General features: G+C 36.0%; 1 protein-coding gene across 1 annotated transcript; it reads left to right on the forward strand.

The window, feature by feature from the left end:
* The first annotated feature begins 269 nt into the window (after positions 1-269).
* LOC149087869 (heterogeneous nuclear ribonucleoprotein H2-like) lies at positions 270-26951 on the forward strand. The gene is made up of 11 exons (XM_089242185.1): positions 270-417; positions 3931-4067; positions 4158-4313; positions 18164-18307; positions 20550-20688; positions 23177-23337; positions 23443-23511; positions 23698-23849; positions 25593-25728; positions 25881-26366; positions 26544-26951. The coding sequence occupies exons 1-11, from the start codon at positions 410-412 to the stop codon at positions 26675-26677; spliced, it is 1722 nt and encodes a 573-aa protein (XP_089098311.1). The 5' UTR covers positions 270-409; the 3' UTR covers positions 26678-26951.
* Positions 26952-27342: the final 391 nt, after the last annotated feature.

Genomic DNA, 27342 nt, shown 5'->3' on the forward strand with positions numbered 1-27342 from the left:
GCCCCATTTGAGACTGAAATAAGCTGAACCATTATATGACCATATTTTTGTAGATTGCTACGGGACATTTTCGATTGTTACGAAAACAACCCATAAATTAAAATTAATTATTGTTAAAACTGCTTAAAAATTTTTAATCAAATAAACAAGATTAAGTTAAATATACAAAAATCCAAATGAAAAAGTCCGATAAAAAAAAAAAAAAGAGTATATGGTCAAATAAGTTCTACTGATAAAAAGGAAGTCGTAAACTTTGACCTATGTCGAACGATTGCCATTTTGCTTTTTGCTTCCATCTTGGTGTCGCAGTGCAAGGCAGTCTCTCGGTGCTTGGAAACAAAGGAAAGCCTCATAAAATCGTAATTTTTTTTGGTATTGATTAAGAAATCAATCGAACGACTCTAAAATCATGGAAGAGTAAGTAAACATTTTGAGCGATTTTTGTAGAGCATTGAAGTTTTAGTTGTGGAACTTTCATGGCCGGCCGGCTTCCATTTTTTTTCGAGTTAAGCCTATCACGAACCAACGCGAATACCAATCATTTTTATGATTAAATCAAAAATTATTTAGTATTTTGTATAGCGTTTTATGAGGGATTTGTCAAGTATTTCGTTTTGTGTTCGTGTAAGGTACTTGAAACTTGTGCTTTTTATATCCTCCCATTTCTAAATTTAGGGTTTGTAGGTTTAATACAAAGAATGAATGGAATAGTAATTTAGAATCATAAAATCGAGTATCCAGTGTATAATACCCTTTTTTGGTGGTGGGTTGATTTTTTTCCCTTTGGCAAGGGAAAAACGTGCGAAAGCATGAATGTTCTTTTTTCGCGATTTCTCTTCATACATGCTAATTGACGGAAATTGAATATCACACCCCCCGCCTTTTACGATTTCTTTTATTGGCGAGAAAAAACGAAAAGCATGGCGAGAAACCACGAAGAATGAAAGTTATGCTTTCGGACTTGCTTGCCAAAGGAAAAAAATCAAGTAACGAAAAATGTATTTCAGTCGGGGTTTCCTTGAAGTGGGCATGTCGCCCAGCATGACATGCTGTCCACACACAGTCCCCAATACGGTGAAAAGCGTGACTTTTTCTATGGAACGCAACATGGCTCCCCGCGTGATTGGTCAACTGTCTCTAGAGTCAAATGCGTCGTTTCGCCTATCTTCTTACTTTTGTTTCCTCGCAGATCCTTTCGGTCTTCCTTTTTTATTGTGTTGAAATTCAATGTGACAGCGATGGAACAGGTGATGCGCCACCTGTAATTTTGATTCTTGAGGTGTCCCTGGGCTAACAGCTTTTATGGTCACTTTGAACATATAGTGGTGTTTTTCATTCAAAAGGAAGCCCTAGAAATCATTCTTTTCCTCAAACTTTTCCACTGTGACGAGTAACTGAATGTTTAATAATATGGTGTAATCCAAATCCCTTTGGCGACTTAATTTTTCAGTGCTAAACAGGTCTGGCAGCCCGACGATGTCTCCAAGGCAGTGACTACGGACGCAGGGAGAAAAAAAACCAGCATAGAAAACATAACAAAGGCTACTAAATAATATAAATAGTATAAATAAGTACTCATATAAATGACCTTGACTCTTTGAAATAATAAACCTATTAGGAGTCACTGGGTGTCCACACACTTTAAAATATGTAGTTAACTAAAACAATGATACAAGATTAAAAATAAAGGCATGCTAAAAGGGGGGGGCTGAAATTATAAAAAAAAAAAATCTGAAAAATACAACCCACCCGACAGTATGCTGTATAATCCAGAAAATGTCCTAGTGATGAGATGACACGTAAAACAAAATGACGCTATTAAAAATAGCCCTTTATAAATAAGTTCGCAAATGGGAAAGATGGTCAAAGGAATGACAAATTTTGTAAAATCCAGTATCAACGGTATAGTTTATTTGTCAATGGGTTTTTTTTCCTTTGGCAAGAATAATGTCGAAAGTTTGACTTCCATTCTTAAGTGACTTCTTGCTGTGGTTTTTCTGGCCAAGAAAAAGCTTTTGTGGCCATCGTCTAAATTAAAATCAAGTTAGAGGTAAGTTCACCAAAAGCGTTACGAAATGCTTCGAGTTGCTGATTAGTGCGTGAGGAAATGCCCTCGATCGCAAAGGGTTAAGCTGGTTTTCGCCTTGACTATGGAATTCTCTACTTTAAAATTGCGTAGTTCTCTGAATGGGTATTCATTTTCATAACAACTGTACTGTAGTATTTTTTGGTATTTGCGAGAATTATGTCTGTCCTTTTTTAGTATTTTACCTAATTCTTTTCTACATAATAGTCATATCTTCTGGAATCTGCAGCTGGAGTTATCAGGCTTTTCAAAATAAATGCATGCTCAAAAACAAATCGTGCTTTTGGAACAGAGTTGCTTTCCAATGTATGGTACAATGTTTTTGACTTTGTCAAAATAATGATATCGCCAATACCATCTCCTTGGTGCTTAAGCATTGATGGCACACATTACGAGCGCCGAAAAAAAAAAATCGCCAGCATAGAAAACAATATGAAAAATATCATGAAACACAAGAGAAATGGAAACGTAAATAACAGCTGAATTGGGCGAGCATAAAAATGTTAAAACCAACAAGCATAATTATAATAAAAAAATAATTAAAACCCGGACTCTTTCCGGGAATCCGGGTTCTTATAAATAAATAACGGTCCTGCATGTTGTATAAATAAATATATTCTATGTATTATAAATTAAAACCCGGACTCTTTTTTTCGGGAATCCGGGTTCTTATAAATAAACAACGGTCCTGCATGTTGTATAAATAAATATATTCTATGTATTATAAATTAAAACCCGGACTCTATTTTCGGGAATCCGGGTTCTTATAAATAAACAACGGTAAAATAAATAAATAAAATAATAACGATGCACGGGCATCCTGCATGTAGAAAAGAATAAATATTGGAAAATATTAAAGGTACAACCTGAGGGAAAGTATATCCAAAATAATTCCAATTAATCCAACACACACACACACTACATCGTATATACGGAAGGAAGAGAAAATATGAAGAACTATCCCAACGGTTTTTCAAAACGCTGCGGCTATAAGGTGACGTCATTTGGAAGAAAAAAAGATAAAACCAGTTTGAAAATGGCAGTAAAACCCGTTTGAAAGACGCGCTAGAAACACGGAAAAACAACCACCAGCGCCACTCCCTCGCAGAATTCTTCGAATATTCTGGAACAACGACAACCCAGCAGAACAGCAACAAACCAGAGCGCGCCAATGATGGCAACTTATCGCCGGAAAAAAGTCGGCAACTTGGCGTGTCCCCTATATCGAAGCTGTACCGCATACTGTCTTGTAACAAATGGTAAAACTGGGCATAGCTTCAAACGCTGCCCTTTTCAACACAAAGGTTTATTACTAGCAATTTCATAAGTCTGGGAATGACCCGATCAAAAAGAAAATACTGTCAACAGGTTAGAAAGGAAATCGCCGAAGAAAAGGGGATAACATGTCTCCAAATTTAGTATACCAGTCAATGGTATAGCATATCGATCAGAGAATTTGTTAATTTGAGATTCGTGAGGTTAAATTGGGTGATAATTGTATTTACAGGTATCTATTAAAAAATAACCACCAAATTACTGAAGATGAGGTTTATGTGAATTAACGCTCTTATCTTAAATAACTTAAACTTGAGCTATCTTCTGACTAAGTTCAAGTGCTGTAAAAAATGGTAAACTTGATAACTTTTTGTGATAACAAAGTAACACATGATAAACTCAATCAAGTGTTCTATTCAATTTCATTCTAGGATAGAATTTTGTTTGCTTTGGTAATTTGAACTCTGTCGTGTCTCAATTTTAAATAAATTTGGACAATCGTATTAATCAGTTTTTGTGATGGTGTATTTCGTTGTGTCAAGCATAAAAACTTCTGCTTCTTTCATCAGGGCAAGAAACGAGGAATCAATGAACAAATCTCCTGAGATCAAAGAAGAGGAAGGTAAACAGGATGACGAGTTTGTGGTTCGAATCAGGGGGCTGCCGTGGTCAGCATCAAAGGATGATATTGTGAAGTTTTTTGAAGGTAATTTTAAAATTTCTCCATTTCACAGCTGTTGCATGGTAGGTAAATACTTTCACACTCATTTGAAACTGATGTGTTTTTATATTTCAGGAGCAGCAATTAAGAACGGCGCTCAGGGTATTCACCTAACTATGTCGAAGGAGGGCAGACCCAGTGGTGAAGCATACATTGAACTTGAGACTGAAGAGGATTTCAGTAAGGCTTTGGTGAAAGATAACGAACATATGGGAAGTCGATACATTGAAGGTGAGTGCCGTAATTGGTGCATTAACTAACATTATTCAAAACTATTGTCCAATATTCTCTGTTAGCTCCAAGTTGACATAATTACAGACCTGCCAACTCTCCGTATTTTTCATCCTTCCTCTCGCTCTCCGGATTTTGGCAGAAAATCAAATTTTACGCGACCTTTCATGGTGTCGTGGCGTCAGTGACTGCTGTCATTATTAGGGAAAACACCCATAGAGGACAGCCATGGTCATTTCCACCGAGCAACTTTGTTTATGTAGTATTTATCAAAGGCATGACCTTGGTTGCCGAAATTCCTGTATAATTGCTATTGTATTCCATTAACAGTCGTGTGGTAAACAAGTTTTCTCGTCAGCAGCTTTGTATTTTGAAGTTTTTTTTTTAATTGCTTCCTCCGATTAAATATGTCTTTAAAAAGAAAATATAAAACTTAAAGCTATAAGAAGCTAAATATAAAGCTTTTAAATAGTTGATATACCTAAGATCATCAGTCACTGATAGCATCCACGAAAGGAAACACTTGTTTAATGAACAGTATATGTAGGTGTGATTTCTCTCTCTATTCTGCATGGAAAGACTGACGTGGTATTATATTCTGCTCGGGGGCAATGCAGAACCTGCCTTGGGAGAGAGGAATGGAACTTTTTCTTAATTGATTTTGAAAATTAAAAATTTTTTTTGATCTAGTCTATGAGCGCCAGGGTGGAGGGGAGCTCCCCTCGGGATAATCTCTGGATTTCTGGATTCCAAAAGTTGGCACGTCTGTAATTTTCAAAGAGTACAGTAGTCTCGACAAGCTGAGATGAACAGGACATAGTCTTTTAATGAAAACTCAGTCTGGAAATACAGTAGAAAACAACTTTTAAGTGGGTGCCTACTATTATGTGTTTTGTCCTTGATTCATTACACAATTTCTAACACCTGTTATTTATAAGTAAGACTGGCAGGGGCTCGAGCACCTGAAGGTAATAATTTTTATTTTTTGGTATTTATTATAGGGGGGGGGGGGGGGTCTTGTAAAAGTTTTAAAGGCTGCTGAAAACCCCACTATAGGAATTCAGCCTCCCCTTAAGACTAAAGTTACATATTTCGTAAAAGAAAAAAGTCAAAAAACGAAACTCATTTTTGGCAGGGAAACGGTCTTTAAGCTTTAAAAAGGAATTTCAAAAGTTATTATCCAATCACTTCGGATTATACAGAACTTTTATTGAGATTGCGCTATAGTATGATCTTTCTCTTGCTGACCTTGATTATGTTGAATTCAACCTTTTGTTGCACAGGGTGACTTTCTTCTGTATTCAGTGAGACAAGTCTTGATGCTCTGGGGTTTTAACAAGGTTTTCTATTGATCAGGGCTTGACAAATTGAAAGAATATTTAAGCGCCAGTCTAATTTCTTGGGAGCCAAGCATGGTTTTTTTTCTAGAACAGCATTTCTCAACCTATGGTCCGCAAGCAGACTTGGTAATTTGGTTCTAACTGAATTAATTATTCATTTGTTCTAAATAGAGATGTGAGGTGGGAATATTCTTTGAAGAATATTCAGCCTGAATGTAAAAATTGTAGAATAATCGAATATTCATTTTTCTTTTAAATAATTTAAATTTTTTTACTAATTTTGTTTATATTTTGTGAAATATAAATCAGTTTTCATTGCCTGAAACATTTACAACAAAACAATTTTTGGTATAATCACCCCAATGACAACTTTTTAGTTCGAGAATATTCTCCAGGTCATGATGAGAGGTTTTAAAAGTTTGGTTATAAAGATTTTAGAAACGATTAAATTAAAACCTTAAAAACCCTATTATTTTAAAATTAGATAACTTTTCAGAAATAAGTTCATAACACAAAAGAAATTAAATCAAAGTTGATTGATGAAGGAAACAATTATTATACAATCACCTTCATTCTAAGAAGATACACGACTGTTGTTTTTTCAATGCACAAATACACTTCTGTATCACTCCCTTTTTTTTTAAAAGTTGTGTAATTCAGTCCCGTTAGTTTAATTTTCTTGCTTTCAAACTTTAATATTGTGGTCTACAAACTTCAATATACCCATCTTCTTGGCTGGAAGAGAGACAGGGGCAGAATATTCTCTCAAAGGACTATTATAAATTGTACTAGAGAATATTCTTATAAAAAATAATTATGTAAAAATAATCATTATTATTCTCAAGTTATTTATAGAGATTTATTATAATACATGTTATTACATATATTCTTGATAATACTTTCTGGAAAGATTTTGGTAACTGAAGCATATTCTCATCGAGGAGAATATTCTCTGGAAGGACTATTATTAATAACTTCAGAATGATTCTTATTTTCTATAAGAAAATTCCCCAGTAATTTATGAAAGTCCTTCCAGAGAATATTCTCAAGGATACTATATGCAACTATATTATACAATATTCTCTGAAAGATTATTCTCAAGAATTTCACATCTCTAGTTCTAAATGATATTAATATCCGTATGGGATCAAATAAATAAAACCAAATAAATCTTTATATTTAGGTTCACCGTACATCAAAGAAAGTGCTGGAAATTTTGATCCCCTAAATACGAGATAACGTATCTTGACACTAATCGTAGTCAAGATGCAATTTATGAAAAATTGTCTAATTACAGCAAAAATGGACAAAGGGTGGTGGAAATAAAGAATAGCTACAAATTGCAGTAAACAAATTTATTTACGAAAAAACACTCAACCTGATATATGACTAATATCAACTATATGAACATATTTCATTGAGAAAAATAAGGGAAACAGATCTTAAATACAGTAAAATAATGGGGCGTCGCCAATTGCCATAAGTCGACAACATTCTATTAATGTAATTTGCAACGTCCCTTATGGGAGTTGCTTTTCCGGTTCGAAATATCCAGTAATAAAGTGGCCGGACCACCTTGATCAGCAATGAAGGACTTTGACTGTGAAGATTATTTAATATTTTCGATTCCGGACCTGCCGGAAAACGGATTCAAACACTGTAAATTATTGCATTTTAACTAATCAGCTTAAGGCCAATGGATACGGTAACAAGACGGTGGACCATCTTACTAGAGGGCTTCAGTTGAATAGAACAAACAAAAGATGAACGCTGAATCAGACCTGTTACAGTGTACAGCCAGTATTTGAAGGAAAAACTTCCGACCGCACGTGTCTAATCAAGCCAATCGGCTTCAAGGTCATCTCATTTGCATGCGATCGTAGGCGGACATCACGATTGGCCTTGATCGTCGCCATACGATCACCGCTGCCGATGAATAGTAACAATATTAGTGTAAACAACAGATTTCAGGGGTGGAAACTCTGCGCCGCGCCGCGCCAAAACTAATATATTGTGCCATCCTGCTCCAATAGCGTATTTTTGCATTTTTCTGCGCCAAATAGCGAATTTTGCTTCAGTATGCCCGGAATTTCGGAAAGGACGCCAAAAAATTTTTGTTCCTGCTAGCCACGAAACGTTTCTTTACAAGAAGAGCGTGTTTTATTCCACTAAAACTATCGGCCCCTGATCGGGCTTTCCATCGCGAAACTCCGATATTGTCCGTGATGGTGGAACTGAAGATGGTTTGCAATGCCTTTCAGCTTTAAAGTGCAAATTCGAGTGTTTCCGTTTAAAAAAAAGTCGTCACTGGAAGCAGCAGAAATTGCTGTAGTAGATTGTCATTGTGTTAAATCCTGATGTTTCGTGAAAAAAATGTTCATCATGGGAGTAAAAAGCGCATGTTCGCCGAATTACGAATGTTAGTTTAGAAACTTTGCCGAATAACGAGCGTTAAATCGTCAATATCGCCAAATAGCGAGTATCAGATCGCCAAACATAGAGTTGATTCTTCCGAAATTCTCTCCCATTTTGCAACAATTTCTTTCCAAGTATAAAAAAATTTAAAACTTATAAATTTTTTTTTAGCTCATTTGAAGTGCTGCTGTTCAAGGCAGCAAATAGTGCCTTCAGTAAGCAAAAATCATCTTAAATAGACGGGTGTAAAATTTTTTATGACAGCCGCTCTTTCAAACAAGGTGTCAAAAGCCTAAAACACCAAAAACAAAAATCAAGCTGACGAAAAGATGTTTGATAACAAAAGACAGTGCAGTTTTATTTCGAAAAGGGTTGAGGGTTAACGAAAATATTCTTGTTAATTTTACTGCTCCAATTTATAAATATCTGCTCCGAATCCCATATTTTGCTGCTCCAAAATTGCTCCAAATCCTGAATTTGCTGCTCCAAATCCTGAATTTTGCTGCTCCAAAGCTGTTCCGAAATGGACTTGGTCACTTCCCACCCCTGACATTTACGTAACGGCGACTACGGACTTTTACGCCGGGGGACCATCGGCACGTTACAAATTACAGGGGTGGGAACGTTGCGTCGCACTGCGCAAAAACTAGTATCTTGCGCCATCCTGCTCCAATAGCGTATTTCCGCATTTTTCTGCGTCAAATAGTGAATTTTCCTTCAGTATGCCCGGAATTTCGGAAAGGACGCCAAAAAATTTTTGTTCCTGCTAGCCAAGAAGCGTTTCTTTACGAGAAGATCGTGTTTTATTCCACTATACTTAAACTATCGGGCTTTCCATCGCGAAACCCTGTTATTGTCCGTGATCGTGGAACTGAAGATGGTTTGCAATCCTTTTCAGCTTTGAAGTGCAAATTCGAGTGTTTCCGTGTAAAAAAAAAAGTCGTCACTGGAAGCAGCAGAAATTGCTGTAGTCGATTGTCATTGTGTTAAATCCCGATGTTTCGTGAAAAAAAAATTCATTCCGGGAGTAAAAAGTGCATGTCTGCCGAATTACGAATGTTAGTTTAGAAACTTTGCCGAATAACGAGCGTTAACCCTTCAATCGTCGAAGACGTGTTGACGCGTCGTGAAAATTCCTTCGAAAACGGGCAAGGACGTGTTGACGCGACCAAAAAATTCTCTCAAAAACGGACGAGGACGCGTCAATGCGTCCTGGTCAGGCCAGTGCTTTCCCCTAGTTGCTTTGTCTGACACTTGTCACCCATGCTGTTTGACGAGCTCCTCCCTCTGCATTCAGTAATGCTGATCTCATTGTAGGATGCTCTTCACTGGCACATAATACAGCAAGCAGACATGAATAAAGGACACTGTTCTCTATTATGTACTATAATAGAGAACACACATAAGAACTTGAATAGCGAAATCTCTGTGCGGGTGTGTGTGGTTATAACTGTGCGTTTAAGAAAACTCGTTTTTTTTTCTTGTGTGAAGAGCACTTTTTCTTAATATTCCCAAAGAACTTCGGAAACATCGTAATATAATTGATTGCACTTGTTAAATACAGCAATAGTTCTGACAAGTTCAAAATTTTAAACTTTTAAAATTAACTTTCTTTATAAATTAAATATCAAGATTTCTTTCTCTAAAAATTATCATTTCTTGAATAATTGTAATAATATTTTTTGTAATACTTCTTTGATAATATTTCTTAAATGATTCTTGAGAGTTCGAGAATCATTCAAGAATTGAATAAGTAGGTTAATTCAGTCAGGGCTGCAGCCATAAATTCGGCCAGCCCGACAACATCCATTTTGGCACACCTCTGGTCCGTCACACCTTACTTGTTTCATCTTCCCCCCAGGTCCGTAATTAGCATTTCTTTCCGGGAGGTGCACTATGATCATCAATTAGCAAACAAAATGTTTTTTGCATTTACGTTGTGGGAAAAAATATTTTTTTCTTTTTCATTTTTTAATTCCCCCCCCCCCCCACCCGTTTTACTGGGTGTGTTGAATATTATGACTTTTTAACAAAAAAATGGCTGGTATCATAAAACCCTTGAGATTTAATTTCTAAACCACTGTAAATTTTTCATCTTTATATACTGTATTCTCCCAGAAATCGATGTAGTTTCATTACATATGGTGTTCTGATCGAATAAAACAACTCTTTCTTGATTTTTGTTTAACATATTCTACTATCTCAGCATTAATACCGTGATTAAGTTTGAATATATCAGAACATGCAACTTGCAACTTTTCATAGAAGATCACGCAACTCGTGGTAGCGTAAGTTGGGGTATTACTGTATCAAAATAATTATAGGATTTACAATTGCATTATAATTTATAATATTATGATGAGGTAATAAATATAACGGAGGGGAATGTTGCAGCTTGTTATAAAAATTATAATAATAGTAATGTGTGTTCTCTCTCAAGGAGGAAGTTCAAAGAGGGCCCCGGTCGCCCCAGCCTAGTTACCCGCCTGCACGATAAGTTATCTTGGTGTAAACCGCACCTTTTTGATTTGTTATTAATTTCATATTTATTCTTTGGAAGTGCAGTCTTTGTGTGACGTCATTTTATACACGATAGGATAATGGAGTTCAAGGAAATCCTTGATTAAAAGAAGTTTCTAAAACAACCATATATATTTTTTCACGATTTCCACAGTAGTTTCATATTTTGTGGTGGAAATCCGTAGAAACTACGTAAATTCCATAGTAGTTGGCAAATATGCTTATAATTAAGGCTAGGATTTTCAGGACATGAAAACTGATAAAAAATTACTATGTCCCGAAAGACCGAAAATTTGCCTTATGAAGTAAAAATTGATACAAAAATTTACCTTTTCTATTTACAGTAACATTAATTTTAGCAAAATAATATGAGAATGAGGAATATTGAGATGCAATTAATTAATATTACACAACACTGTATATTAGACGTTTCATGTACAGTGCTGAAAGAAAATTTCGGATTCCAAGAATAATAGGATAATTGGAATTCTTTTTAAATTGGATAAGGTTTTTTACATCCGTATTTGTATGTGACTAGCCGTGTATTGAGAGAGAAAGAAAAAGAAAATGTCAGATAGGTGTGTACCTCTGTAGTAGATAAACTCTTTCACAAAAACCTTTGTAAATAACACCCCCCACAAGTACATACTGAATTCTTCTATTCATTGACTTATCCATAAGCGTCTATACAACATGTATTGAAAAGTAAATGGAATTTTCTTATCAGTTGGTACGTGTGTTTGTTGTCAGCAGTGAAGAGTAAAAACATTCTTTCATTATTATTATAGATGCATTTTACAATATATTTTAATGTGCTATAAAATGTTATATAATTAAAACAAATAAAATAAGCAGGATTCTAAATATTTTGTGCTTCACGGATCCTTTGTGCCAATAAAGTAAAGGTGACGATGCAATACCGTGAATGATATACAGAGGCCACCAGAACAGTATAAGGCCAATGGCGGGTCTTAGGGCAGTGTGACCTGTGCACAGGGCACCAAATAATAAGAGGTGTCGAAACACGTTGCAATATTTGATGTACATCAACTATTTATCATCAAATAATTCATATTATGTTCATAAATATGTACATTAGGGGCCGTTCAAATATTACGTCATCATCGAGGGGGGGGAGTTTCCGATTTGCCGACTTTTGATGACAAGGGGGGAGGGGGGTTTGGATAATGCTTACGTCATCAACCACCTTTTATGAAAATATGAAATATTTTTAATGGCATCTTACTCGGTGCCCAAAAACGAGAAAAACCTTTTGATAGTTTGTGGGCAATTGAAGTAACATCCCTCCTATTGATAAGTGCCCTACAGAGCCACTTTAGTGATCTCTAAATATTTCGCGGATCCAAGTGATCTGGAAGTGTGTCCGGGCCGCTTAAGTGCTCTGGAAATGTGTTCGAGCCGCTTAAGTGCTCTGGAACTGTGCCACGCATCACTTAAATAATCTGAGAATGTGCCGCGGGTAATTTGAGTGATGTAGAACCGCACTGGGAGCCACTTAAATGCTCTAAAACTACGTCAGATGTCACTCAAGGGATCTCTAAATGTGTCACGGATCGCTTAAGTGTTCTGAAAATTGTACCACGGAACACTAAAGCGATCTGTAAATGTGCCGTTTAGTTCATTTTTACAAAATTAGGTTTGAAGAGGGCAGGCCGCATCAAGTAACCCCCAGGGTTATATTTGGTCCGCCGGCCAAGGAACTTTGTGATTTATCATTATATGACTTAGAGTGTGGGTCGCGACGAATTTATTAAAGATAAATTTTTAGTTCATAGCCTTCACAGGGGTCTGTCCAGCCGGAATTTGGGTCCGGAAAACGGACCCTTCACAAAATTCCGGGGCTAAAAAACGGACCCTTCACAAAATTCCGGGGCTAAAAAAAGGATGTTTCACAAAATTTGGAGGATAATAAACGGATCCATCACAAAATTCCAGAAAACGAACCCTTTATGAAAATTACGTCGTAAAAAACGAACTTTTGCGACTGCTGTGCGACAAAATTCTTATCAGTTATGACCCTAGTCGTAATAGAAAGCCATTGATCTTTTTTTAAGCATGCATTGTTGGCCCAACACCACCACCCACTCTCCCATAGATGAGTAATCTTATCTATAGAAGTTGTTGGTTGGATACCGGAAAACATGACTTTGAAAAGGCGATCGGAGAAAGAGCGTGACCTTGAGAGGGCTTTGCTTGTTTCTAGTCTTCTTGTTAGGACATCCCGCTGGTTGACCACGGATTGACCGCGTCCGATATTTTATCGCACAACCTATGCCATTATACAAACGCTTTAGCCCTGCACTTCTCCTCAAATGGTCTTTGAATCACAACCTCTTGTTAGTCGTAAAATCGGTGTAGTTGATGCTTATTGTAGAATTGGATTATGCGCTTTCATTTTTGAAAATTTAATATGAAGCGTGGTCGACCACCAACAGGTGGAAATTCAAGGAATAGTGATTACTACATTAAAAAAATACGGCCAACCGACGTTCGGGGATGCAGCTCCATAACATCGTTTTTTAAACGAGGATCTGAAAACGTCACCAAAAAGACGTCAGATACAGATAATTCCAATTGTGCTAACCCGGAAAAAATTACTGAAACATTGCTTCCTTCATCGGTTTCGAACCACGCTGTCGAAACCTTGGAAACGGCGCGATACATTACCGATTTATCGGAGGCGCCTAAAGACATTACCGATTTATCAGAAGCGCTGAAAGACATTTCGGATTCTTCGAAAGACATTGCCGATTCGTCGGAAGCGGCGGAAGAGATGACCGATTTATCGGAAGTGGCGGAAGACAATTCCGTTTCTTCGAAAGACATTACCGATTCGTCGAAAGCGGTGGAAGACATTGCTGATTTATCGGAAGCGCTGAAAGATGCTACGAATTCGTCGGTAGAGCCGGATTTAAAGAAAATTTCATCTACAGAAGCTAGAAAAATGGGTCCAAAAGTACCGAATTTGTTGAACATCGCACGTTTTGAGAAGCTTCACAGTTGGCTATGTTACAGCATTTCTGCATCTGGCTTTCTTTGCAAAATATGTTCTACATTTTTTGATAAGGGACCCTGGATTGACCAAGGGGTGCAATTTGGTGATCACCCAACACGATGTGTCAACAAGCATATATATAGCCAGAAACACAAACAAGCTGTGAGTGCATCAAAAACTAGGAAAATGATAATAAAAATGAAATGAAATAGGAAAATGAGGTTGCTGTTTAATTAGTATTACTTTCACTGCTATTTTGAACGTTTTCACAAAAATAAGGTACATTTTCACAAAAATAAGGTACATTTTCACAAAAATAAGGTACATTTTCACAAAAACAGGACCCTGTGCAAAAAGTCTGGACAGACCCCTGCTTCAAATAACATTGAAATTAACAGAAATTGATTATAATAACATATAATGGTATTTTCTTCTGAAATTTTAATTTTAAAAAAATTTTTGTTTGCATTAAAAAAATAAATTTTTGATCGTGGAAAAGGGGCACGAGAGAAACCCCCTACGCCGCCCCCCCCCCCCCCCCGTGTCCGTCTCTGATCCCAGAAATATGCGTTGGGATTCAGAGGGGCATAGCTGATGACAAAATTTTGCTGACAAGGGGGAGGGGGTCAGCGTTTTCCTTACTTTTGCTGACAAGGGGAGTAGGGGGTCAAAAATGGCTTAAAATTTGCTTACGCAATACTTGAACGGCCCCTTAGAGAAAGAGAGTAAAAAATAACTTTCTTTGGTATTTATTATATAAAATAATGTATACATGTAAAATGACCGAGAGATGGAGAAAAAAATTGAAAATTTGAATATATGCAGTTGATTTTTAGAAAAAGAATCTATAAGCAGTACACCTATATACATGTTACTGCCAAATCCCGAATCGCGACCGATTTGAGACTGGGCCGGCCACTTCGCGAATGGGCCAAGAGTTTTGGCCAAAATCCGTCTGAATTTCAGAAATGATTCGGGCTTAGACCGGCTATTTCGCAAAGTGGCTGGAAATCCCTGGTCAATGCTTGATGTGCTGATGTCAGGAACAGGAAATCGTTGAGATCGATATTCACAATTGATCTTGAACATCCATGGAACATTTTGCCCAATTCATATAGTCGATACGTAATTTTCGATTTGATTTTCAATTTAATTTTAAATACAGTACAGAGTATACTACTGCCCCTATATTGGTTTTTATTCCTATTTTACCCGTCAACAGAATTGCAAATTATTTCTTTCATTTAATTTTTGTTCGTCCGAAAAATTATTTTCTTATTCATTTTTGGTCGGACCACATATTATATCTCCCATTTTTGTTTTCTTTTAGCAAACACAGTATAAAATCGAACTGAGAAAAACGAGACGATACATTTTTAATTGGGTTGCTGTATTTTTGAAATAGATGACATCCATATTTGTTATGGACATCTTTTTCTCAGCCACCTCGCTGGGCATTTTGCCTGTTGTGTTGGTGTATTTGTATATTCTCACTAATAGACATGTATTGTCCTCATTTACGAACGTACTTTTGATAAGAAAAGAAATATCTTACCCCTCTTTTTTTCAAACTATTCACCAATACGTACTCATTTCTATGCTCGCGTCCCCCCTTCCCCTAAATACTTTCATCCGTATTGAACCAACACTCCCAAAATAACCAACCCACCCTCTTCTTTGGGAGTGTTGAATGAGCTCTTGATTCTTGAGTCCTGATAAAAGGTAACTTCTGGCAATGGCAAAGATAATCCGACATTGTTTTTTTTTTTTCCAGACGATCGATACACGCCTTTTAGCGTGAATTCTTCACGTATCTAAACTTTGTACCAAAAATGGGTAAATGGTAATCCCAGCATTGTTCTGTACTAAAGATATTTTGCTCCACAGGTGGAAACGTATATTGGTTTTCTTTGTTAATTTCGGTAATATGCATGGAAGCATCAGATTCGTTTCATTGATTCATTTTCCACCAAATCCTTTCTATTCATTGAATATTAATTCCGTTGGCTCCCATACATCAAGATGTGTTTTGTGTGTCTTTCTTCTAGAACGTTTTCACCGAGTCACAATTTTTTTTCGATGGCTAACGAATGTATGCCTGGACGAACAATTCGTTGTCAGGGCAGATAAGCGAGATGACTACCTCTCGTGGGCACGACCTCCCCCGCCCCCAATCCCACACACAAACAAACAATGGATGCGTACTCATATAGCATTCTCCGAAGGTTCATCGCGACTCACAACGACGTAGTGGCGAGATCAAGATATTGATTTGTGTGCTTATTTACGCACTTTGAGGTGGTTGTTCAAAAATCAAAGTACTGTATCAACTAAATTAGTGATGAACATTTTTTTTGTCGCTCGCAATTCCCTTGCCCCTTTCATGGTTCATCGGTGGCTCCCCGGGATATTTTAGTAGGTAATGTGCATTCATAACAGAATCACTTCGAAGCATTAATAGGGTGATATTTATCTATACTTCCATCTTGTCGCGACGCACACTTTGAGGAGCACTGCCACAAAGGCCTTTGCATATCATATATAATATTGATTTTTTTTGTTTCTGTTTATGGATTTGAATTTTTCCATACAAATGAAAAATATATATATGTTTCATTTCATTATCGAAAATAATGATTTGAATGGGAAAAAAGAATCATTTACTACATATTATAATCTTGATTTAAACTTCAGTAAAATGTATTGTAATTTCTTGTAAATATTCAATTCTCTAGAAAGATGACCAGAAAGAAAAAAAAAGTTTTCGTATAAACACCGCAACCGAGACACAAAAGCTTCGTATCAGCCTACTGAGATAGAAAAATTGAATAATACTCAATTATGAAGAATCAACTTAACTTCTGAATGCATCCCCCCCTATCCTGAAGGTGGGCCCTAGGCACGATCGCCTTAAGGGCATCGTGGGCCCTCTACGTGTTTACTTTCGAAAACTTTAACCTGATTTTATTTTTGCCCCCCTCCCGTCTGCGCTCCAGGCCTCTGGGCATGAGTGGTTGGGCTCGTGGTTTAAGACAGCATGCCCTGCGCTCGGAGCCCCTTTCAAAGTGAATTTATGGCATGGAAAAAAATGATGAGAATCATAAGGGACCCCAAGGTTGGACACTAATCCATATTCTGGGGTGTAAAGATTTTCATAAAAGTTCATTAGAATCATCGAAGCTATAATACTTAAAAAAATTGTCAAATAGGCCATGAGACCTAGAATTGGCCGCTGATTGGAGCTAAAAATTGACTAAAATTTAAATGTGACACCTCTCTATTACGGAAAATTATAGCTATTCTTTATACATTTTTGTATACGAATTCGTATCAGATGTATCCATAGTGATACGTCATTTAATTATTTTTAATCGAATGTATATGAATATCAAAGTATAGCAGATTTTGATATTGCTGTAATTTTTATAATCACTATAAATGGGAATCATTTTGTGTGAAGTGAAAGAAACAGATGGAAAGAAGAATTTTCACTGACGAAAAACTTATTCCCTCAATTTCATGGACTTTTTACACTCAGTAAGACTATTATCATCAACTTACAAAAGACCTATTCATACCTCTGGCCTTATTGTTGCGGTGGGAGGAATCCTGTCAGTGAAAATCCGGCACCCTACTGTTGACAACTGGGGGAAGGCATCGTCTTACCTGAAGAGGCCCTGCCGTTTTTCAAAGGATTTTGGTAAAATCGTGTGCCAGATTCAGAAGATTTTCTTTGAATATGCGTAACGGTCGAAGGGTTAAATCGTCAATCTCGCCAAATAGCGAGTGTCGGATCGCCAATCTCGCCAGATAATGAGTGCTGAATTGCCAAACATTGAGTTTGATTCTTCCGAAATTCTCTCCCATTTTGCAACAATTTCTTTCCAAGTATAAAAAAATTAAAAACTTATAAACACATTTTAGCTTATTTGAAGTGCTGCTGTTCAGGGCAGCAAATAGTGCTCTCAGTAAGCAAAAATCATCTTAAATAGACGGGTGCAAAAAATTTTATGACGTATATTTTATATTAATTTTATTATCATATTAAGTTATGAAAATTGTTTGTTCATGGTTTTAGTAAACATTACAAATTCAAGTAAGCATCGCTAAAAAACAAAGACAAAGGCATTCAGAACAATTAAAGATACAGGAATGTCCCGTAATATGGAATATAAGTGGTCTGTCAAATTGTTTCAGACATTTTACTGGTCCTTGGGTTCAGAGAGGTTTAGAAATGCTGTTCTAGAACAACTAAATGGTTTCTCAACTTTTCCAAAACTCTCCCATGTTAGAAGGTTAGGAATCAAAATTTTGTGTCGTCCTTCGACTTCAATTTAGTCATAACATGGAAAATTCTAATTGCCAATGCCTATTTTCTAGTCATCATAGCCTGGGATTTGTTATACACTACTAAATAGGATTTATGTCCTTGAAATATCATTCTCGTAGGAGTTGTCATGCAAAAGAAGCATGAAAAATATTAAACAAAAGACTGCTTGGTAAGTGAAGTACATATTTTTATTTAGAATTTCTAACTAACGATTTAAATCTTTTTCAAGTATTTCGATCTGGAAAAGATGAAATGGATTGGGCTCTCAGAAGATGTGGTCTGGATGGTGATGAAGCTTTTGGCGATGCTTGTGTTCGTTTGAGAGGCTTGCCATTTGGATGTTCGAAGGAGGAAATAGCTCAGTTTTTCACAGGTGAAAAGGCTATAATATTTAGAGAGCATTGAAGTTTTAGTTACATTGATTTTACATTTCCAATGAGTTTTTATAATTTAATTTTTTATGTGTTGATGTAATCAGCTTATTGCAACATAATTACAAGGCTAGCATCTATAATTCATTGCAATTAAACACGTTACTTTTTTCCCCCATCTAATGAGGGTAAGAGAAATAAATGCCTCAAATGCTAACAGTTTTATGTTCATATTGTTCAGAAATTTTAAGGTGTTAGGCCAGGTGGTTCTGTAGAAGAATCAAATTTTCTAAGAAATGAGATTATATGTGAGGGATTTTTGTGATTTTTAAGAACTGTAACTATTTGAAATCTTAATACTTTATATTTCAGGTAAATTTTGTATCAAGTTTAGGAATTCAGTCATTTGATGTATAACTATAGTCTGTTTTAATAAATTTTTAAGTTGAAAGTAAGACTTTAAAATTCTGGTATAATTATTCCTCTTTCCCTAAAATTAAAACCAATTTTTTTAACGCAATATTATTGTGAATACATGTGCGTATGAAAGAAAAAACTGATATGAAAAAGTTATACGTAAGAATTCATATAATCTATCAGTAATGCCCATCTTATTGATTCAAAGCTTGAAAAATTATAGGGATTTATTTTCAAAATCTTGTCTGTCTGAAATGGCTTCAATTTAAATATACTGAGCCCCAAAGCCAAATGTTCTGCTGTAAAAATTCTCGTTGTATTTTCTACACTTTTCTTGAAATTTTTCCAGATTATTCTTTGATGTACATCGTTGATTTTGGCATATTCTGCTTTGGGGGATACTAAGTACTTCTGTTGCTCCTGGATTGTTTTGGCTTTATTTTGGTGTCAAGTCCAAATTACCTTTTACTTTTTAAAACATAAGTTAGGGTGATAAAAAGTTTGTTAAACTTGAGGGAAAAATCAAAATGTGCATTGGATGTGCACATTCTGAAGAGTCCCATCTCAGGGAAGATATTCTCTGAATTTTTTGTGAATTACCAGAGTTCTTTGCAAATTCTAGCATATGGTTATTCTGTGTACCACATACTTGTGGAATGACTTACATTTGCTGAGTCATCATTGCTATATCGTTTTAAAGTTTTGTATGTTCTTTTTTTTCACAAAATAAAGTATTTCAGACTGGAATTTGATAAGTCCAGTGGCAAAGTTCTGGTGTTTATTCATTCATTGCCACATCGTTTTCATTTGTAAAAACTTTGTGGGTTTTTTTTTTTCCTGCAGTTTCAGCATTTTTATTACCTCTGCCTTTAGGCTTTGTTCTCAGGGGTTTTCTTTTGCTATATCTTTCATTCAGTATCTGGACTTTTCAGCATGTGTACAGCCCTAGTTAACCACATTTTCATAAGGAGAGTAGTAGATAACTTTGCTATAAGAATCAGAAAAAATGTGGATGCATATATTGAAAATGATTTTAAGCTGGAGAAATTGTGAATAATGCAGACTTATGGCTATAAAAGTGTTTCGAATATTCTTTTATACATATATATATAATGTATAAGCGAAATTTCTGAATTAACAGTAGTAACTGGTTTTTTTTTTAACTTACATAGTTAAATGAATGATCTATTTACATAGTTAAATGAATGATCTATTTACATAGTTAAATGAATGATCTATTTACATAGTTAAATGAATGATCTACTTACATAGTTAAATGAATGATCTAGATGCTAAGGTTAGTTTATATCATTTGAGATTTACCATGCTTGTTTAGATTATTTTTTGAGACATTCATTTCATATGCTCCATTAAAAGCAGTTTCAGTCGAGTATAATCTAAATTATAACTGTGATAATCTTTAGACTTCTCGTGTGTAGAGACCTATGTTGCATATCAAATGTTCGTGGAATCTGACGCTGTATACCAATTCAGTTAGGACAATCTGTGTGCTTTTCATTCACACGTCTTGCTTTTGATCTGTTAATCAGGCAGATTCTGCTGCAGATTTTTATGTGAAATCTCAAATATACCATTTTATTTTCTATATGTTGCTGTGTATATGCAATGACTCAAATTAGTCATAAATATTCTATATTTTCTAAATTCAGAATCGTTGAGTCAAAATTTTTTCTTTGACTGAAATTGTTTTTAAAGGTTTCATTGTATATATGATGTATAGAAGTTTTGTATTTTATGACATGTATTTTTTTCTTCTTCGATAATTGTTTATTAAGTCTCCTTTAATGGGCTGGATTTTGATTGAAGGGTTGGAGATTGTCCGCAATGGGATTACCCTACCAACTGACTTCCAGGGGAGAAGCACGGGGGAAGCATATGTGCAGTTTGCTTCACAAGACATAGCAGAAAAGGCGATGGGGAAACACAAGGAAAAAATTGGGCACAGGTATTTAAAAGTGTTCATGATGTGAGCCGAAGGCGGGTTCTTTTCCGTCATGTGGGCTTTTTTTTTTTCAATCCATACCTCTAAGTGATTTGATATATGATGTTGTTAAGAAGAAAAAAGATAATTGGAGCTATGTTAAGAAAAATAATGTAAGTGAAAGTGTTTAGAAATGTGGTTTGTAATGTTACATGGGGTATTTTTTTTGAAAGTTTAATTATTTCAAGTTTCCTTTATTCATTTGACCTTTTGACATAAGAGTAGCTTTGATTCCCCATATTGGGTGGAACCATTTGCAGTAAATAGCATAATTTTCCTGCCAACTTGTTTGGGAGTTAATTTGCAATTAGAAATTTTTACGTTATTGGGTCAAAAGGTTAAATGTTATGGGTAAGTTTTTTCCCCACCCCCATGTAATAAGAATGGTTTTTCCTCATTATTATGGCCAGGTATGTATATAGTTTGTAAGATTTTTCTAAGTATAATACAGTGGAACTCTGTTCTATGTTTTCTCACTATATATCCATGTTCCATTCTATAAAATATTTTGTGACCTTGGCTTACAATGTAGGATTATCACCCTTCCCCCATGTTCAGAAACACCCTCAGGTATAACAGAGCTCCACTGGATTCTGATATTGTTACAGATGCATAAAGTTCTTAGTCAGTTTCATTTTAAGTTTCTGTGTATTTGTCTTTAAACTTTTAAAACGGCACAAAATCTTAAAAAAATAAACATGGGACTGTATATGAAGATTGGAAGGAAAACATTTAACCCCTTAACTGCCACTTGCATGTTTATACATCTTTTCTCTTTATGTGATCGAAAAAGGGTGGCACTGGGGAGCGGATTGCATAAGATTTTGCTAGCAGTTAAGGAGTTAATCTATACAGGCTCTTTTTAACCCATTTGCATCATGGTTGTAAATCTAATGTGCTTAACTCGCTCTTGGTTCTATCGTTCACACACAGTTAACAGAACTGATTTTCTTCACAACTCGTACAATTCTGACTTTCGTGGGAAAAAGAACTCAATATGTGGATTTATTTGAGTTATAGTTTAACTTGGTTAAGATATAACTTGAATTTTTTTTCTAATTCCAAAAACAAATCTTGCATTTGGCACAACGCGATGCACAGGCTATTCTGCTTTTGGTGATGAGGAGCAATCACTTGAGCTATTCCACATGTATTTTTCGGTAAAGAACGATAAAAATTTACTTAATAAAAGTTTCACTTACTGGGATGCTAGGAGGTTATAAAGAGCCTTTGTAATTTTTCTGGATTTAAACAGTGGCAGACAGTTAAGTTCACACGCGCACCTTTAGCACGACTCACTTGAAAGTAAAATGGTACTACATTGCCCAACAGTGCAAGACCAGAGTTATGCTCTGTTTAGAAATAGTTTTTCCTCTCAATTTTGATATTTTGAGCCTTAGGCATGTACTGTATTGAAATATATGAGGAATGAGACAAAGATCTAATTACTTGAAAGCAGAGGTAAAACTTCTCATATTTTTTTAAAGTGCTTTACAATTTTACGAGAACCTCAAACCTTAACAAAACCTTAAACAAAAACCATAGATGTTCGTGGAAAAGTTTTCTGCATTACTTATTGTTTAAAGAATGCATTTAGTCACAAACTATTCTACCTTGTAGATGGCCATATATTTTTTAATGAAGTAGGCTTTTTCTTTTAATTTCCAGCAGGTCCAAACTAAGAGGTATAGGGAAAGTGTTCGATTGAGAAATCAGCTTCTTGAAATATCTATGGGCTTGTCAGTGGTAAAATAGAACATATTTTGTCAATGGCACTGAAATGGTTAATTTTTTTTTAAGTCTGGTGAAGTACTTTGATAAAAGATTCTGGAAAAAGAAATGATTGCATAGATTTGTTGGAATCATATATCAATTTGTTACGAGACATGATAAACTAGTGACAGTGACTGGGAAAGTCAGGGAAAATGCTTGTAATATTTGGTAAAAATGTCAAGTATGCAAGAAAATTTTGAAGGGGAAAAAACTCACTCCTTCTAAGGTTAAGATTTTGATTTTCTCTCTTCTGGAGGTTGGGAAAATGATCAAGCAGATTTTGAGATTTTGCTTTGAACCCTGCAGTAATATGCATCATGTAAACAGAATTGATTTTTAGTTTGGAAAACCTATATACTGAAATGTGAATTTGAAATATTTGTTTGATTTAAATGGATCTCAGTGAAAACAATTGATAGGTGTTTTACTACCTGAAACATTGTGTATAAAAAAAGTATATCTACTTGAGTTTTCACCCCTGTAACAGTGCTTAATCAGTTTTTTGTCGTTTGTGGTAAATTTTAGCTCAATTTAAAAAAAAAAGATTTACAATCAAGTTGTATTTTACCGTTCTTTAGTGTGGATTTTGGTTCTGGGATTTGTGTGTCTGTCTGTATTTTTTCTCTCCTGACATTCCATTTTTTAAATTATATATATATTTTTTTAATTCCCTCAAAAGGTACATTGAAATATTCAAAAGCAGTCTGCAAGAAATTCGTTCAGCTATGGGCATGGGACCGATGCGCATGAGAAATATGGGAAGCAATCGCCTGAGCCCTTATGATAGAATGGATCGCCCTGGTGCTTTTGGTATGGGGAGAGGTGGACGTGGTAAAGGACGTAAGTGTTTTATTTGAAATTAATTCTTGAAGGATTTGTAGAAATCTTTTTTTATAAGGTTTTTGAGAAACTTCATTCAAAAAACATTGACATTTCTTTTTCAAGGATTTGATGATGGTTTTAGAGGTGGTTATGGTGGTGACATGTATGATGGTTTTGGACCAGGGCCTGATGGTGTGTATCTTTATGTAATTTTATGATTTAAGGTATATTTATGTATTTACACATTTTGTTGAGGGAGTTATTTCACTTCATAATGATGTAACTTTTTTTTGCTGTCCATCTTTATTATCTAAAACTGTAATTACTTATCTATCTGTAATTCTATCTCATTGACCGCTTCTATCTCTTATTATATAGGCAGACGAGGTCCGATGGGAGGATTTGGAGGTGGTTTCGGTGGTGATAGGCTTGGCGGATTTGGAGGCAGAAGTAATGATGGATATAGCACTGGCCATCGTGTGCACATGAGAGGTCTTCCATTCAGAGCTGTTGAACGGGATATCTATGATGTGAGTATTTCAATTATTGAACCCATGATTGCCAATACCTGGAAGCCCTTCTTAAAATTCTATAAGGAATTTAAGAAGGCTTTAATAAGCCTAAGGAAACAAGGCTTTTTCAATCTTTCATCTCTTCATAGAAATGCAAATTATGACAAACATGTAATTCATGTTTATAGCATAGCTGCCAAGTTTGATTTATTGGGAAGCTCTTGAATTTCAACCGTAGTTGTAGAAAAATCCCTTATTGGGGAAAAAATTATCCCAGTAGAATTTAACTAGGAAAAAGACTTGACTTCGAGGCGCAAATTCAAGTTGATCTCCCACAGAAAGCAACAAGCCTACAACGGTACAAATATTCAATCATTACACTTAACTCTTAAATGGTAGCACTTAAAATTCAAACATGATACGAGATATACTGACTGTTAGGAACCAGCACAAATATATTTCCAGCACAAGTTCTAGTAGATTACCCATGGCCATAGACCGGAGTTATGCTCGGTTTGGATGAATGGTAAGAAAACTAGCTTTAGTTTTTTCATCCCCCACTGTCTCCATTGCATCAAATCAAAAAAATTGTTTTTGGGGGAGCCAAGATTCACCAGCCAGCCTGCGTCAATTCCACCTTTCAATATCCAAAATTGGCTAGATTCCTGTTATCTGTATTGACCACGTCTCCTGATCAGTTATTTTTTTATGAAATTTGATTTGACAGTAGTAATGACATGGGTCATAGCCAGAAATTTCTTTGGGAGAGTAACTGATGTTTCGGGGGGTAACCAAAGTGACAGAAGAATAGACTTTGACATAATTTTACAGAATAACTTTCTGTAACATTTGGAGGGGTAACCAGGCCTAGTCCTCCCTTCTCGCTATGACCTTGTAATGACAGGAAATTAACCTGGTTGGCGACTGGTGACTTGGTACTAATCAGCAATGGCGTGCATGTGTAATGCTTTTTGAAAACAATCTCTTCTGGCCATTGGTATTCTTATTTGGAAGCGATGACTCTGTACGTTGATTTGTCTGTCCATAATTTTGAAGGAAGGTTCTCCCAATGGTAGATAAACCATTTGATGGACTAGTTCGTAGCACATCTTTAGATCTGCAGCAATTCTACACCATTCAGGAAAGTGGTTCGAAAACCATGCTGTGTTCAAAACTCGTAAATTGAAGTCTCTCGCAATAAGACTTGCTGCTCGTGCCAGCTATTCATTTGGTAAAGAACCTCTGGCTTTTCCAGGAGCTTTGTCATTAATTATGCCTTGAAGTCTTGTGGTATGCCGTACGTAATACGTATGAAATTCTATTAGCTTTGCAGACTGTTATGAATGATCAGTAAAATCTAGGAGATGCAGCTCATTGCAATATCTAAATCCACACGTCTAATTGCAGTAATGTTTCATTACCTAGTTCATAACATTCAGGACAGTGCAACTGCCTAAATGCATTGATCTGCTTTTTGATGTGGAAATAGGGGATTTGTACAGCTCCACTAGAAAAGTTGTTAGGCCCCTAATCTTTTCTACTGGAAAGAATAATGCATCAGCGAATTGCAATAGTGATAGGTGAAGGCCTTAGTGATAAGTAAATAATTTCAGGCCTAACACTGATTTCTGCATGATTTCGCTTGGCACCTGACAAATTAGCATATGGCCATTATAATGAGTATCATCTGTGTATAGTTATTTCACTAACCATACTGTGTTTTTATCGTATGTGTCAGATTTTATTTTTTCTTCCTTTTAGTTCTTTGCTCCTTTAAATCCAGTTTCTGTGAAGATAAAGTACGAACCAAGTGGTAGGTCTTCAGGTGAAGCTGATGTCGAGTTCAACACCCACGAAGAAGCTGTTAAAGCGATGAAACATGATAAGGAAAAAATTCGTAAGTGAATTTCTGGTGAAAATTCAAAGTTTATTTAGCCCGTACACTACTCGATCATGTGTGACCGATCAGATCTGTTCTCTGATTATTATATTCTGCAACTTGTTGGGAAATTAATTATTTATAAATTACTTGCTTGCGTAATATTTCAGAGCATCGCTATATCGAGCTGTTTCTGCACTCTGAACCCGAACCTTTCCGACGTGGCTCTATGGGCCGAAGCGGTTTTCCAGAGGAGCGCCCTTTTGGGTCAGGAATGGGGCGTGGAGCGGCACGCCCTTTTATGGGGGACGGCGAGCGCCCTTTTGGCCCTCCAGACCGTGGTTTTGGCCCCGGTGGAGGTGACCGGGGTTTCGGACCAGGCGGTGCTGACAGAGGTTATGGAGCGAGTGCCGGAGACAGAGGATTTGGTTTCGGGAGTGGATCTGACCGTGGCTTTGGACCCTCCGGCGGAAGTGAGAGAGGTTATGGTGCATCTTCTGGAGGAAGGTCTTTCAGCAGTGGCGGTGACAGATCCATGGGAAACATGAGCGCTGATCGTAGCAGTTATGGCAGTGGTGGCGGAAATGAATATCGCAATGGCATGAATTCAAGCTCTGCTGGAGGATATGGAAGAACTGATAGCAATTATGGAGCCGGTGAGTTTAATTTTCTTTGTTTTAAATATTGAAATTCATCAATTAAAATTGAATGATAGAATATTTTTATTACTTATGTTTGCATATGTCTTGTATATTTAATTTTCGTTGGATTGGTCATAATAGGCTTAAAATTTTTAAATATATGAATTTTCCCCCCATAATTTTTGTCTCTAGATCCTGCTTGCAAAGATGACTCTGAATTCTATGGTTCTGGAAAACTTTTTGGAGGCGATAGTTTCCAGCAGCCAATGTCACAGGGTGGCATGGGGACCGGCATGATGGGTGGAAGTAACTACACGTCCTTCTGAGGAGTGCAAGAGTCGGTTCCATTTCATTCTTTATTGATCATAATCATCAATAGCCATTTGGGAATGAGGACTAATAGAAAGTTTTAGTTTTTTTGTGATCTAGCCACTCCTGCGCATGGCTGTAATTTTTTTTTCCTTCACATCTGTCCTATTTCAAGACGAGTGTACTGTGATTTTTTTTTTTTTGTCAATTCCATATTGCAGTATGATTTTTATGTATATATGGCTTGTGAGTCATTCGGTTACTGAATAAAGTTAAAGTTGTCTTGTGGAATGTTTTTCATTATTTCGACTCATAATTTTTATTATATGGCCTAATTCAAATCACAACTTGTCTTCAATGATAAGTAGGCAATAACATCAATATTTTAGAGGTAATATTTCTACCATTTGGTTATGTCTGCTACTTCATCTTGAAAAAAAGAAAGATTAGAAAAATGTGAGCACAATGTTTTCTTTTGAAAGAAATTGAATTTCTTTCGTTAGTGGTAAATGCAAGATTAGGAATCTATTTTCCCATGGCCGGGAATGAGCTAACACTTCTATTCAAAGGTGTGCCCAGTTGGATTATTCCTTTAAAATCTTTGCTGGTCTGCAAATTTCTATTTCAGGGTCCCCAGTGATCTCAAAAGTTGGTGCATAGGCGGTGATAGACTTGAAATTCT

Source organism: Pholcus phalangioides, unplaced genomic scaffold (genome assembly GCF_987345545.1).
Source record: "Pholcus phalangioides strain wild (caught in Gottingen) unplaced genomic scaffold, Ppha-v1.0 ptg000003l_1, whole genome shotgun sequence".
Lineage (NCBI taxonomy): Eukaryota > Metazoa > Arthropoda > Arachnida > Araneae > Pholcidae > Pholcus > Pholcus phalangioides.